Source organism: Capra hircus, chromosome 24 (genome assembly GCF_001704415.2).
Source record: "Capra hircus breed San Clemente chromosome 24, ASM170441v1, whole genome shotgun sequence".
NCBI lineage: Eukaryota > Metazoa > Chordata > Mammalia > Artiodactyla > Bovidae > Capra > Capra hircus.
This window is the reverse complement of record NC_030831.1, coordinates 20,779,246-20,794,684: the sequence shown is the minus strand read 5'-3', so window position 1 is coordinate 20,794,684 and position 15,439 is coordinate 20,779,246. Positions and strand designations below refer to the sequence as shown.

At 44.4% G+C, this 15,439-nt stretch overlaps 1 protein-coding gene across 3 annotated transcripts in view; it reads left to right on the top strand.

Annotated features, from left to right (window-relative positions):
• The window catches only part of FHOD3 (formin homology 2 domain containing 3), a 529,663-nt gene that overhangs the window by 375,007 nt on the left and 139,217 nt on the right, over positions 1-15,439 (top strand). The window contains exon 11 of one of the 3 annotated variants that reach the window (XM_018039639.1): positions 13,463-13,558. The exons of the other annotated variants lie outside the window; for them this stretch is intronic. Within the exon in view, the coding sequence (XP_017895128.1) occupies positions 13,463-13,558 (96 nt within the window). The remainder of the gene's footprint in view (positions 1-13,462; positions 13,559-15,439) is intronic. 3 annotated transcript variants of the gene reach the window in all.

Sequence of the window (15,439 nt, the reverse complement as noted above, 5' to 3'; positions counted from 1 at the left end):
GTGGCCCAGTGGGTGGTGGGAAGAAGGGAGCCAAGCCTTGAGGCTGAGACTCCAGGGTTGGGGCTGGAGGGAGGTATTCAGACAGGGTATGGCTTTCTATTTTCCTGTGGGAGTAGAAAAGAGTGTGGACACCTTTCCACCAGTCACAGGAACCAGTGGACAGATGGGAGAGCCTAACTATGAAATGGTGCAGGGTGGTGAAGCGACCTTCCTGCGTTTTGACAGGGAGGAGGCATGTTTGGATGCCGAGTTCCAAGGCAGCGCTGTGGTCTCCAGTCAGTCTCATGCCTTGTGCACGGGGTTTCACTGCCAGGGCTTATAGATTCCACGCCCTTGTTAGCTGCAGGGTCTGCAGCAGCAATAGTTCTGGCTTTCTTTGAAGTAGTTGGCAATGAACAATCAATTCGCAAGCAGGAAAACCTATTACATAACCAGTAGTGTTACAGAGTCCAAGCTTGCCACAATAGCCCAATAAATTGAGAGACAGGGTATTGGGGTAGGGAATAGTGACTTTATTGGGAAGGCCAGCAGACAGAGAAGATGGTGGACTGGTTTCTTGAAGAGCCTTCTTACCTGAGTTAGATTTCAGGCTGCTTTTCTACTAAAAGGGGAGAGGGTATGACAAGAAGGCTGGTTGTTGCCGCCTTCTTGGTGCTGACCAGATGGAGGGGATGTGATAATCCTTTATTCTTATAGCTATCCACCTAGGTCTAGTCATGATGTTGCTGGAAACCTCCAACAACACAAATGTTATTCTCTATTCTGCAACTTTTTATGTCTATGTGGATGAAAATTGTTATACCTTTAACATATAACCTCCCAAGCCTGGGAGGCAAAGCTTTGTGAATGGACCACCCTGTATATTTCAGGCGATAGACAACATCTTTTACAAAAGGTGTGGAGCCTGCATGCTTAAGCACAGGCAACTGAGCACAAAGGTTAGTGCCAAAGGACTAGATTCTATGCATTGTCGGGTTTGTTCTCTGTTACAGTAGGTGTTGCATAATTGGTGTTAACCTACAAAATTTATCACTCTGATGACCTCAGTCCTGGCTTCTGGGGAGCGTTTGGCCAAGTGCAGTATAGGAGTAGCCACTGAGGTTATTGAGGGCACAGACATGACCTTCTCGGCTACAGTTCCCGCTTCCTCCCCAGGCTTGGCCTCAGTCTCCTCCACAGTAAACTCAAGGTGATGATCCCTCCTTAATAGAGTGGCAGGTGAGTCAAGAGAGGCAGTGCAAATGTGTGATTAGCCCAGTGTTATTCCAGTCACTACATGCCCTGAAGCTTTCCCGGATATTGTTCTATTAAAGAAGGTAATTGTTAAATAAGTATGGGTAGGAATGGACCAGAAGATTCTGTGAACTGGCTTGAACATGCTAGAGGATTTCACAACTAGATTAACAACCACTGGTACCATGAGCAGCAAGTAGCTACTTGGGTAGGTTTATCTGATGGTAATGATTCACTAATGAGATTCACCAGCAGGGGATGTGACCTCCACAGGTAGGTGTGATAAGAATATAGCCAGTGATTCCAAGTTACCATTCAATCTCCAGGAAGCCCTTTGTGGTCTCTTGAGTATTTTTTTTTTTTAATTTTAAAATCTTTAATTCTTACATGCGTTCCCAAACATGAACCCCCCTCCCATGAATGGCAAAGGGTGTTCAGCAAAGGAGGGAACATGGCTGGGTGGGAGGCAAAGGGCCATGAACTTGGAACTGAGAGAACCTGCACCAAGAAAGGACAGAAGCAAAAGGTACGAGGGGGTGGTTGCTTTGCAAAGCTTCCTTCTGATTTCTGTGACAGCACTTCCGGTTTCTCAGAAGGTTCACTGTGACCAGATTGCATATTTCTTTCGGGGTTTGGACTTTGCTGCATTAAATTTGGGGGTTTTTCTAGATTCTGATTTCTAGATTTTTCTAGATTTTTCTAGATTTCTAGATTCTGAAGACAACAGCAAAACTGTGAAAATGAACAGAGCTACTGTTGGATTTTAAGTGAAGAAGTGAGATCAAGGTAGTGTTTCAGCCAGACCCCTCTGGGAACAGCACAGAGACCACATGGGAGGAGAGCCGACAGCAAATAGGGAACTGGGGGGCCTGGGCCTCAATCTGGAGAGAGGTGGAGGGGCCCGACAGGGAGAAGGGGATGAGGTATAGGATGGATATCATTTGTGGGAAGGTGGGTGGATTGTATGGTGGGGAAGAAGAAAGAGTTTGGGGGTGATCCCCAGACAACCAGTAACTTAGGGTCATGGGATGGCTCGAGGCCACCGAGTAAGCTGTGGGCATTTTCAGTTTGAGAAGTCTGGGTCACAAGTAGAACTTCCTGTAGGCAGTTGGATAGGCATGAACTGAAACTCACACACATGCAGGTGAGGGGTGAAGCCTGGGCCTTGACCCTCTCCCCCACCCCCTGTAACCCAGGGAAAGCAAACCACATGAGTAGAGAAGTGAAAGGATAAAGTGTAGAGTTGTCATCTCCTGGAAGTCTGAAACTGAGACGGTGACTTACTTCCCGAGTCAGTGAACCTTGACCTTGGTCGTCTTCAAATGAGAATGCTTCTCAAGCCAGAGTAGCCTTATTTGGTGTGGTGTTGCAGGAACAGGCAAGCCCTTTGCTATGGGAATGGTGAACATACCTCAAAGGAAAGGAAAGATTCTTGTTTCTAGTTAAGTCTTTGACTTGCTTTGAGAGTTTTCTTCTTTTGATGTCAAGCTGGCTTGCCCTTGATCTGTGCAAGTGCCCTATTTCCTATAGTATACACATTCCTATCCATGTCCTGACTGTTCACAGCGCTTTCTGGTAGAGCTGATTTTGTTGGCCATTCACACAGGTATGGGGGTGGGAGGGGCCATTCTGTAGAGCAAGCGTTTCTCTTTTTAAATCCCTGACAATTCCAGGATCCCTTGGGATATGGAGCAGGGGCTTTCTAATGATTACTAAGCTGAGCTGATTAAATCCTGTCGTGGAAGGAGGAATGAGCGTATCTCTGGCAGGAGTCTATGGAGGGAGCCTGGTAGTAAGTCTTTTGAATGAGCAGGGAAATATAAAATCCTGAAAATGTAGGCTGAGGAGGGCAGATCTGGCATGGCAAAAGAGAGTGTGGAGTGAGCAGAGATGATGTTGGGGAAGCATTTTGCAAGGAGCTTCTTGGGAATGAACTCTGGAAACTGAGGAGGAGAGATCCAAATAAAGGGAGACCTGGCCTAATGTCATTTTTATCTCACACACGTGCTCAGTGAGCTGACAGTGGTCACAGGAACATCATATTCACATTGAGAAAACACTGATTTCTAAGGCGATTAATGTTAAGCTTTCTGAGCCTGATGAGAATGGACTGGGGCCATCGTTGTGGTCCAGGCTGGTCTGTGTCAGGGCGTCACCGATTCTCCGAGTGGTGGAATGAAGTCTCACTGTGATGGACAAAGGGTCAGAGCTGGTAGACACCTTTACACCTGAATACATGAAAAGAATCTGAAAGAAGGAAAGATTCATGCTTCTTCCAGTCCTTAAAGGGAGGAGGCATTTATTTCCAACCACAAAGAAACGATCACTCTGAAACCTCTGAAACACTCTGCCAAGCCTGTGCTTGGCATCCTTGCTGTTTCTAAAAGGTCACAGAGAATTCCAGTCTACCTTCATCCTAGTTTTGTTCTGCTCTCTCAGGCCTCTAAGAGACATTTAAGGCAATTAGATAGTATCTCTGGCTTGGAATAAAGCTTTTTCTAAAACATGAAATCAAAGTACCCACGAAAGAAAGTATTGGGGCACCCCACAGTCTGTAGTTTTCACTGGATTGATTCGTTTTACTCCTAAATAAGCCTGCAACTAGGCTACTAATTGTGTTTTTTCTACTGATATTTATGCTGTGCAGACTGGAATTCTATTATATTCAACTTCTCCATGTTTTCAGCAAAAATAATGTACTTGATCCATTAGTATTTTATTTTAAAGCAAAATAGCAAAATAATGGCTTATGCATTAAGGTTCTGGTTGGTTGGCCAGTTACTAGGTATATTCAGTATCCATGGCCTGTGTTTAATACACCTTCTAAACTTTGAGTGTTACAGGGACAATAAATATTTTCCTGACTAACTTTGGGTTCTCACTATGGAAACATCAGAGCAACAGCGGAGCTTAGATGCCTTTTCATCCTTTTGGCTGGCAAAAAATCTTTTGAGGGAAGTGTCTTCTTTTTTGGTGGATAACAAACCTCTGTTTTTGAATGAAATCACTGCTCCAGTTGGTCAGAGATATGTCTTAACTGATTAAGATCACTAATTGGAAAAATCTAAATCTCTTCTCGGGGCCTTGGTAGCCTAGAAACAGCCTTGAAGTGAATAGAAAGTGTGAGTCACTGGGAGGTTAAGTTCAAACTCCGGTTGAAGTGTTTGCTGAGGGATACAGATGGAGCCCATGGGGGCACTTTGTCTGACATAAATTTAACACACTGTTTCTTTTTCTGTTTGTTTTTAAAATATAAAGTTTAATTTTTTATTGTGGTAAAAAATATATATATAACATGAAATTTACCATTTTAATCATTGTTAATTTTACAAATTAGTGGCAATAATCACATTCACAGTAACACACTATTTCCATGAAATACTCTTTCATCTAATTATGTCATATGTATTTTGTAGAACTAAATGGGGGCATTTAAAATGTCTACATCTTATCTAAACCTTAATATAGAGCTTTCTAGTGAGTTGCCACAAATGATCACACCTGTGTCAAGACACTGATTTCCGCTCAGGGCAACCAGGCAGGTCCAGGGTGACGGGGGCACTGGGCAGGTCTCCCGTTCCTCACTCTGGTGGCTGTGTCCTAGATGGTCTTGTCTGAGCCCCGTGCAAGGAGGAGCGAGAAGCCCCGTCCAAGGCACTATTGCTTAGGTGGGAACATGCAGTGATGCAGGAGCCATCCAAAGCCATTTGGATTCTGCTTTGAGTTCATGGCGTCAGCAGTTCCTCCTGGCAGGTTGTGTGATCTCACCCTCTCTGGACCTTGACTTTCTTATCTGCAATAGGGGGAGATCTCCAAGTCACCTCCCAGTTCTGGCCACTCTGTCTGTTGACCATCCACAGCAAGTGTCTCCTGGCAGGTTATGTGATCTCACCCTCTCTGGGCCTCGACTTTCTTATCTGCAATAGGGGGAGATCTCCAAGTCACCTCCCAGTTCTGGCCACTCTGTCTGTTGACCATCCACAGCAAGTGTCTCCATGCTGAGCACCATGTGAGGTTGGCAGGGCCAAAGATCTCCCACAGGCAGTGAGTACTCAGACTGACTGTCCTTGTGGACTGGGTCTGCTAGAGAAACGGAGCAGGAAGAGTAACTCCAGGCAGAGAGAATGGCTGCTTCAAGGACTCCCAGCTGAAATGCCCATGGAGTTGGGTAGACAGCTCAATAGACTGATTAAAACTAGGGTGAGGAAGTTGATGAAAGAAGAGTGGGAGATGAAGTTGATGAGATGATGGGGGTATTTGCTAGGCAGGTTGGACTTCTCCCTAAGGTTAGTGTATACATGTTGGAGCAGGAGAGGGTCGTGTGCAAAGTCCCATCTTGTCTTCTGGTCATTTCCTACTTGGCCAACAGCACTGCAGAAGTTTTTCTCACTTGAATACTTCCTGGTGCAATTGATGTCTTTCTCCCCCACAGACCTGTAAACTTTAGGGTGAGAACCTCTATTAACCACTATATCCCAGCATCTTGCACATAATAAATGCTCAATAAATAATTGTTGGGTAAGTGGAGAGAGAACTTTTGCCCCGTAGTTATACTTCTTTACTTTTAAAAAATGTTTGAATTGTTACTTACCATGGGAAATCTCTGAACCTTTTGCCTAATTTTGCTATGAAGATCAAACAGCTCTAAAAAATCTGTTTAAAAAATTTGAATTGTTCAGAGTTGAATTAATCATAATCCTTAGTTCATGGTACATTGGCATCATTGGTCCATGTGTGGCCCTCTTCTAGTTTATTTTATGTAAGATTTACTTATTAATATAAAGAATATCCATGAGACTACAGTCTAGCCAGAAACCCAGGGCATTACCCTTAACTCACTATGAACGTCCCACTTTCAAATCTCTGGACCTAGGTAACCAGCACTTTTAAATAGCCATTAGCATTGTCTTATGGGTTTATTGTTGTTTTTACTATTATCAGATATGCATATATATTATATATAAAACAATAGTATGTCATGTAATTTTGCCTTTTGAACTTTATAAAAAGTGTTATCATATTGTAGGGTCTCCTGGCAGTTGTTTTCTTCAGTCCACATTATGCTTTCAGTGTTCATCCACATTGTCACATGATGCAGAAATCTTCCGTTTCCTCTGCTTGGAATGTACCAGAATATATTTACTGTTTTTCCCATTGGGGAGCATTTGTGTTGTTTACATTTTTGTCAGTTACAAACAGCACTGCTGAGAATATTCTCAGACTCGCATCCTCTGCACACGCTTTGGCTTCCCCAGGGTTTCTCAGGCTTGGTACTGTTAACATTTTGGACTGAATATGTCTTTGCTGTGTAGGGCTGCCTTGTGCCTTATAGGATGCAGGATAAGCCTAAATGTCTCCCAACATCAAAGCATGTCCCTCAGAGGACAGAATTACCCGGTTCAGAAGCACTGCCCTATGCTATAGCAGTCTGCTTCTAGGTGATGTGAATCACACTTATGATATGAATTGTCTACCTTGACAAGATAGTGCCAGTTACTTTGCCAGAGTGGTTATACTAATGCACACTCTTATCAACAGTATCTGAGAGCCAGATGATCTGTATGCTCTTCACTGCTTGGTGTTATTTCAGACTTCTTAATTTTGCCAAGCAGATAAAAAATATTACCTCATTGCAGTTCTGATTGATTTATATTAAACTCTGGGTTTCAGATATCATTTCATACAAATTTATTGGCCATGATCATGTATTTTGCTCACTTTTATAGTTGTATTTTTATTGTTTTTTTTAAATATTTTTTCATATCCTTGATATGAATCGTGTGTTAGTCGCTCAGTCATGTCCAACTCTCTCGATCCCATGGACTGTAGCCTGCCAGGCTCCTCTGTCCATGAAGTTCTTCAGGCATGAATACTGGAGTGGGTTGCCTGCTCTGAATGTGTTGCTTTAGCTCTTCCACTTCCTGATTGCTTTGGTCTTAGAATATGCTTTAATGCTGTTTAAAATGTGTCTGTTGTACTTTTAAAACATCTCTGCAACATCCGTTTTCCTTTCTGCTTGTATTTTGAAGTCTGAGGAACATGCCAGCAGCCTGAGACCCAAACTGAGGGAAACTGCTTTGGCTTTGAAGGAAACTGTGCCCCGCAGAATTGGCCACTCCGTGGGCCGCTTGCTTTTCTCATGTGAAGAGGGTGGACTCCAGCCTGGAACTGTGTATGGTAAAAAGGGGACCACCTGATGGGTGCTGAACAAGCTTGTGCCCTCGAGTAACTCCTCACCAATCGCAAACAAGCAAAATACCCCAGAGGTATTTGAAAGCCAGAGGCCAAAGACCCAGAATGCCTTAGTACCGTATAAACAAAATTAAATCATATTTTAAGAGAAAATTCAAATAAAAGCAAAATTGTCTGATCTGTTTCTTCAGTCTTAAGTATCATCTGCATAAAATATCATTCTGTTTGACTAATTCCATCAGGATGAGACTAAATAAAATCAAGCATGGAAAATCTGGTGCCCTTCGAGAGGGCATTTCTTTCTCCATGGCTCTGAGTTGTTGGGCACCACCAGCACTTTGACCGTGGGGCTTCTTGGAAGTGGGTTTCCTGAACGAGTCATTGTGCTGCCTGTCCTTGGTCCTGCTCGGCCACTCATGATAGTAAAGCTGTAATATGCACAAGTCACTGGGAGATTTATTGCAAGATCAGAAGATGTTGAGCCCAAAGAGGAAACATCTTGGGATGTAGATCAGAATTGCTGTCAAGATCAAGCCAGTCAATCCTAAAGGAGATCAACCCTGAATATTCACTGGAAGGACTGCTGCTGAAGCTGAAGCTCCAGTATTTTGACCACCTGATGTGAAAAGCTGACTCACTGGAAAAGACCCTGATGTTGGGAAAGATTGAAGACAGGAGGAGAAGGGGACAACAGAGGATGAGATGGTTGGATGGCATCACTGGCTCAATGAGTTTGGGCAAGCTCTGGGAGGTGGTGAAGGACAGGGAAGCCTGGCATGGGGCAGTCCATGGGGTCGCAGAGTTGGACATGGCTAAGCAACTGAACAACAATACATCTTTATGACAGCTACATGCAAGAGAGAAGGATCAAAAATACACAGTTTGCACAGGTGGAAATTATAAAGGGGAAGGTGTTGCTATCTGCCAGTGGTTGGGAATGCTTTGCAGAGTACTGTGGACTCTTCCTTAGTGAATCAAGTTGAGTTCTGAGTATCCATTAGTGGGGGATGGTAGAGATTTCCTAAGAAGACCTCAAAGTCAGTGATGATGATGATGAGTTCACTGTATACCACTCCTTTTCAAAATGCTTTACATGTTAACCCAGTCCTTCTAGAAGGCAGGTACCATTGGTATCCTAAATTGGTATGAGGACAGTGGGGCCCAAGGTCACATAACTGGAAATCTGTATGCAGGTCAGGAAGCAACAGTTAGAACTGGACATGGAACAACAGACTGGTTCCAAATAGGAAAAGGAGTACGTCAAGGCTGTATATTGTCACCCTGCTTATTTAACTTATATGCAGAGTACATCATGAGAAACGCTGGCCTGGAAGAAACACAAGCTGGAATCAAGATTGCTGGGAGAAATATCAATAACCTCAGATATGCAGATGACACCACCTTTATGGCAGAAAGTGAAGAGGAGCTAAAAAGCCTCTTGATGAAAGTGAAAGAGGAGAGTGAAAAAGTTGACTTGAAGCTCAACATTCAGAAAACTAAGATCATGGCATCTGGTCCTATCACTTCATGGGAAATAGATGGGGAAACAGTAGAAACAGTGTCAGACTTTATTTTGGGGGGCTCCCAAATCACTGCAGATGGTGATTGCAGCCATGAAATTAAAAGACACTTACTCCTTGGAAGAAAAGTTATGACCAACCTAGATAGCATATTAAAAAGCAGAGACATTACTTTGCCAACTAAGGTCCATCTAGTCAAGGTTGTGGTTTTTCCTATGGTCATGTATGGATGTGAGAGTTGGACTGTGAAGAAGGCTGAGCGCCAGAGAATTGATGCTTTTGAACTGTGGTGTTCAAGAAGATTCTTGAGAGTCCCTTGGACTGCAAGGAGATCCAACCAGTCCATTCTGAAGATCAGCCCTGGGATTTCTTTGGAAGGAATGATACTAAAGCTGAAGCTCCAGTACTTTGGCCACCTCATGGGAAGAGTTGACTCATCGGAAAAGACTCTGATGCTGGGAGGGATTGGGGGCAGGAGGAGAAGGGGATGGCATCACAGACTCGATGGACGTGAGTCTGAGTGAACTCCAGGAGTTGGTGATGGACAGGGAGGCCTGGCGTGTTGCGATTCATGGGGTCACAAAGAGTCAGGCATGACTGAGCGACTGAACTGAACCGAACTGATGGAGCTGGTATATAATACAACCTATGCAGCTTGACTCTGAACCTCTCCAGCTGCAGAAGACTTTGCTTATAAATGACTGCAGCACCTGGGGGAGCAAATGAAATCAAGTTATTTTGAAGGGAGGTGCTCCATGTTTTGTGTTTAAAAGGAGAGGCCCATTGGTTGGCGGGGTAGAGATTCGTGGGTTCTGGGCAGACCAGAAGTAATAACATTTGCAAATTCCTCATCTGGCTGAGGGAAGGTGGCCTCTGGCTGAAGGTTGAGGGTACAGTTTTTAACTTGGCTGCTGTTAGAGCAGAAAAGGACTACCAAGAAAAAAGGACTGTGGTTTGTGAGGGTAAGCTGTAAGACTCAGAAGGACAGATGAGAAGTGCTCACTTGTGGCTTGTGGCATTACAGGAGAAATCCTGTCTTCACCATTTCACTGGCCTCGTTTCTGACAGAGATACATACACCTCAATCCAGGCATGAGACATATAACCATGGGGTTGAATCAATGCTTCTCTCTTCCTTTTCTGCCACATGTAATCAGTCAGTAAGTTCAGCCATGTCTGTTTTAAGCTTTCTTGGATCCATCTCTTTTTATTTAACCTCCCAGCTGTCACCCTCTTTGCCCTACCTCTTTATGAGACTTGCATAACCTGATCAGCACATTTTAAGAAAGAGGAATTATTGATCAACCTATTCCCAGAAGACATATATATATACTTCTTAATAATTTTGTAATCAGTGATACTTCAGTTAAAAAATTCTTAATAAAAAATTAACAAATAGAACCAAGATGTTTATATTTTAAGAAAAGGATAACATAACAAACTGGGATTTATTCCTGGTATGCAAGGTTGATTTCACATTTTAAAAAGCAATGTAATTCATTGCATTTACAGAGAAAAAGGGGAAAATCATATGATTATCTTGGTGAATGGAAAGAAAGCATTTGATAGACTTCAGCACTCATATATGGCAAAAATTCTTAGTAAACAAGGAAAATTTGATCAATAATCTCAGATATGCAGATGACAACACCCTTATGGCAGAAAGTAAAGAGGAACTAAAAAGCCTCTTGATGAAAGAGAAAGAGGAGAGTGAAAAAGTTGGCTTAAAGCTCAACATTCAGAAAACCAAGATCGTGGCATCTGGTGGCATCACTTCATGGCAAATAGATGGGGAAACAGTGGAATCAGTGACAGACTTTATTTTCTTGGGCTCCAAAATGACTGCAGATGGTGATTGCAGCCATGAAATTAAAAGATGCTTGCTCCTTGGAAGAAAAGCTATGACCAGCCTAGACAGCATATTAAAAAGCAGAGACATTACTTTGCCAACAAAGGTCCATCTAGTCAAAACTATGGTTTTCCCAGTCATGTATGGATGTGAGAGTTGGACTATAAAGAGAGCTGAGTGCCAGAGAATTGATGCCTTTGAACTGTGGTGTTGGAGAAGACTCTTGAGAGTCCCTTGGACTGCAAGGAGATCAAACCCGTCAATCCTAAAGGAAATCATTCCTGAATATTCATTGGAAGGACTGTTGCTGAAGCTGAAACTCCAATACTTTGGCCACCCGATAAGAAGAACTGACACATTGGAAAAGACCCTGATGCTGGCAAAGATTAAAGGTGGGAGGAGAAAGGGGTGACAGAGGATGAGATGGTTGGATGGCATCACCAATTCGATGGAGATGAGTTTGAGCAAGTTCCAGGAGTTGGTGAGGAACAGGGAAGCTTTGCATGCTGCAGTCCATTGGGTTACAAAGAGTTGGACATGAACTTTGTGACTGAATGGAACTGTTCAAAGTGAAAAATGATAAATGGGGTCCCGTTAAGATTAAGAACTTACATTTATTAAAAGACACCATAAAGTGAACGCAAAGACAACCTACGGGTTCTTAAGGCAGAGTACTTAGATGCTTCAAAAAAGGGGTATCTAAATAGGTACTAAAAATATAATAATGTGCCCAAATTCATTGGTCATCAGGGAAAGCAAACTAAAGCTACAATGAGACCTCACCCTCAGATTAGGTGGCAAAATGAAATAGGCAAAAGTACCAAATCTTGGCAAGGATGTGGGGACAACCAGAATACTTATAGACTATTTATAGCAATGTAAATTCTTCATTCATTTAAAAAATTGTTTGACAGTTTCTAATGAAGACGTACTTCAGCATATCTTGTGACCAAAAACACTAAAAAATCATCTATGACAGTATCCATAACAGCCCTATGCAAAATAACCCCAAACTGAAAAGTACCTGGTTAAATCAACAGTAGAATGGATAACTAAATTATAGTGTATTCATGTGAGAGAATGGTACACAGCCACGAGAAAGAATGGTCTTCAAGTACATGTAGCCGTATAGAAGATTCTCACAAGTGTAGTGTTGAACAAAAGAAGCTGGATACAGTATGGTTCCTTTAGATGGAGAATAAAATCAGGCAAGGCTGACCTGTGCCATTTGAGGTAGAGGAGGGAAGCAATTAAACAGGAGCATTGAAGGAAGGCTGATTACATGGATGCATCTATTTTGTGAAACCTCAGTGATTTGTGTGCTTGTCTGTGTATATTTTATATTTCAGTGAAAAGTAAAAACCATGACTAAAGGACAGTGGGGCAAAAGAGTTAAAGATCTTGGCAAAATGATGGGTGCAGTGAGACTGGTCAGTTCATGGGGACTGAGGGCATGAAGGAACTGGTGGAGGACAGTCTTCCTCTAGGAAATAGAGGAGGACACTGAGGTTGCAGAAGAGTTACGGTGGGAGGAGAGAAATGGGAGATTTGGAGGACAGGGGCTTGTGGTTGGGGAGAGGGGGGTGCAGGTGTAGACGTTTGGATGTAGGTGTTCCGAGGTGGGCTAGCTCAGTGTGACAGTGAGGTCCAGCACGTGGGGCTGAAGTGAACAAAGATGGAGGTCATCGGAGTCCAGTTGTTTCAATCCCTTTGACAAGGGATTAAGAAGCCCTCAGGGTGTTCCACGTGGATGGTGACAGAAGTCACATGTCGACAGGATTTAGAGGCCAAGGAGGGAAATGAATCAGTTATCAAAGTCTGTCCTTGTGTAGCTGCAGGAACAGAACTCAAGTTAAACTATCTTAAGTGCAAATGAGAAGTTACTATCTTCTGTTAGTGAAGCTTCAGAAGTACTTTAGATCCAAGGATTAAAACTGTCATGGGGACTGCTTTCTTCTCTCTCTCCCCATCCCCCCTTCCCATCTCTCTCTCCAACTCTGCTGTTCTTGGACCATCATCAGTCACAGGCAGCCCTCCTCCACTCAACTTAAAGTGTCCTTGTACCTTCTCATCCCTGAAGGAACCAGGAGAAATCCCAGGGATGGCCTGGATGGATTCCACCCGGGCCATGTGTTCACCCTTGAAATGGGGGGGGTCAGTCCCTCACCCCCAGACACATTTACTGCGAATGAGGGAGTAACATGCGGAAACCACCTGCCCACGTGGAGGTTGGTGCTGGAGGGAACGCAGTGGAGACGTGAGGACTGCGCCCTGCCGGCGCCCGGCAGCCCACAGGACAGCCACCGCACCTTCCCTGTGCAGGGGGAGAACTGCCTGGGAGGCCGGCCCGAGGCCAGAGGCGGCTCTGAGTCCATGTGGTGGGTGGTTGCGGGGAGTCAGATGGGGGTGTGCAGGGTAGTTGCATCCAGCCAGCTCAACACAGAAATTTGGCTTGGGCCAGGTGATTGCATCTCCGACCCACAGTTAAATTTCTCCATCTCAGAACGGTCTCCTTTTCTCCTAACAGATTAAGTGTGCTCTTTTCATTTCAGCCAGCTGGAGGTTTGTTTTTTTTTTTTTGGCTTCATCTTCCTGTTTGTCTGTAATGCTTATCTCGCTTTTCCATCTTGTGTCTGTGTGCATTTCTCTTTTCCTGGCCTTGTCTCAGGGTTGAGGAGGAGGAGGAGGAGGAGGAGCAGCCAGTCACGGAGCCCAATTCAGAGGAAGAGAGAGAGGACGATGCCCCCTGTCAGGGCAAGGACAGGTACCGAGGGCTGGACCCTCCCCGGCTCCCACTGAAAGCCTGGAGGCTCCTTCCTGATGGAGAGTTTGCAGCATTCTTCAGTAGCCTCCTCCCTTCCTCACTGGCTCCCTTCCTCACTGGCTCCCTGCACACAGAGCCCCAGAGTGACTAGCTTCCTAGAAATATAACTGAGCACGTTTTCCCTAGAGGACTGTATTTTTTACTCACACACTGCCTCCCTCACCATGCTTTATGGAAGACACAGCCAGCTGCTTTTCTCCCCACTGTCCCCTCCCTGAGTGCTTGGGCCCAGTCACATTGACAATAACTAATAAGATGCTCAGAAAATTTTAACCCTTTCTGCCCTGTAGGAAGAATAATTCCACATGTCCCCTTCTTGCTAATTTTACCAGTATAATGTTGTCTAAAATATGTGGATGACTGCTATATTAATAGTGCACTTTGATTTGTATCCAAATGAACAGGACCACTTTTCACCCCCGTACAACACAGAAAAAAATAAAATAAATCCCAGCATTTATTGTCATGCCCAGAATGACTCTCAGAGCTATGCAGCCCTTTGGGGGAGTTTTCTGTCCTCTACTCACCTCTCCAAGGTGCATAGTCTTCAAACAATGTTAACAGAAAGGCACCTTGCAGATATTTGTGAATTTGGTGGGTATTTCCCCCCAAATGAGGTCTGTATGAAACATAAAAGTTGATCATGGGTAATTTTCATTTTCTGATATTCAAAAATAATTCTATAATCAGTTCCTTCACTTGACTGACTACACTGCCCTTTGATATCTTTGCTGTTAGTTTTTCCACAAATAAGCAAAGTCAAAAGGCTAAAATCTTTCTTTTACCGATTTCAAAGTTAATGGGATTTTTTTGCTGCCGTGACCTGCTTCTCCGGGTCACCAGCACATGTAAAAGTTCTCAGATAGGCCCATTGGATGTGCTGGAATGCCCAAATCCTCTTTGAACTGCTTCCCCACTTGGGGAATGTCCAGGAAGAAGCCAGCAGGATGTAGAGATGGAAAAGGAATGACCACGAGGTGTCCACAGAGAGTGAGGTGCACATTCGGGAGTGAGGGGGAGAAAGGTGGGCATTAACCAGGGCACCCCCTCCCTGGCCTGTGCTGAGTGCCAGGCTCAGGGGTAGTGACTTTAGTTAGGGATGCTCTGGGAAAGAAGGAGGTTCAAATGACAGTCCCACCTTAGGCTGAAAAGGAGCCACAGAAAATTATGTGGACCCTCCTGTGTGGCTCCCCACGTGCTTAAGTGTACATGGTGTGACCTCCACCCACACAAGCCCTTCGCCCTCCGGGACTTAGACAGTTCAGTAGCACCCCCAGAGCAGATGGAAGAGCAGCCTCTAAAGGCATCCTGACTACCACTGCTACCTTTACGCGGGGTGGCTGTTGATGCAGATAGACGGCAGTTTATCCTACCCGTGCAGTATCTTTGATGGCACGACTGGTGCTGTAGGGCGTCTTCATCAGAGATTGTACAGATTAGACTTCTCTGTTTCAGGAAGCAGAGGGTGTGCATGTGAGGCCCCAGGGTTTGATCTCAGCCAGGGTGTTCATTAACATGGATGTGATGCTGCTTGCTCCCTGGTGTCAAGCTACTAGGCTTGAAAGTGGTGGGAAAGGTTCCGCTTCCTTCTGTGGGCCGGTGGCTTCCACTGCTCCCTCGTCCTGCTGGCTGTTTCCTTGGATGCTTGCCATGTGTACCCGCCACGTGTGTGTACCATTGTATGTACCCCCTGTGCCAGGCCTGCCCTGAGCACGGCAGTGTGGTCTCATCCCATTCTCCCTCTGAGCCAGGGGAACCAGTATATCCCTGCTCTTATACACAGATGGAGCTCCAAATTTGAGGTAGGAAAGAAAAAAAAAA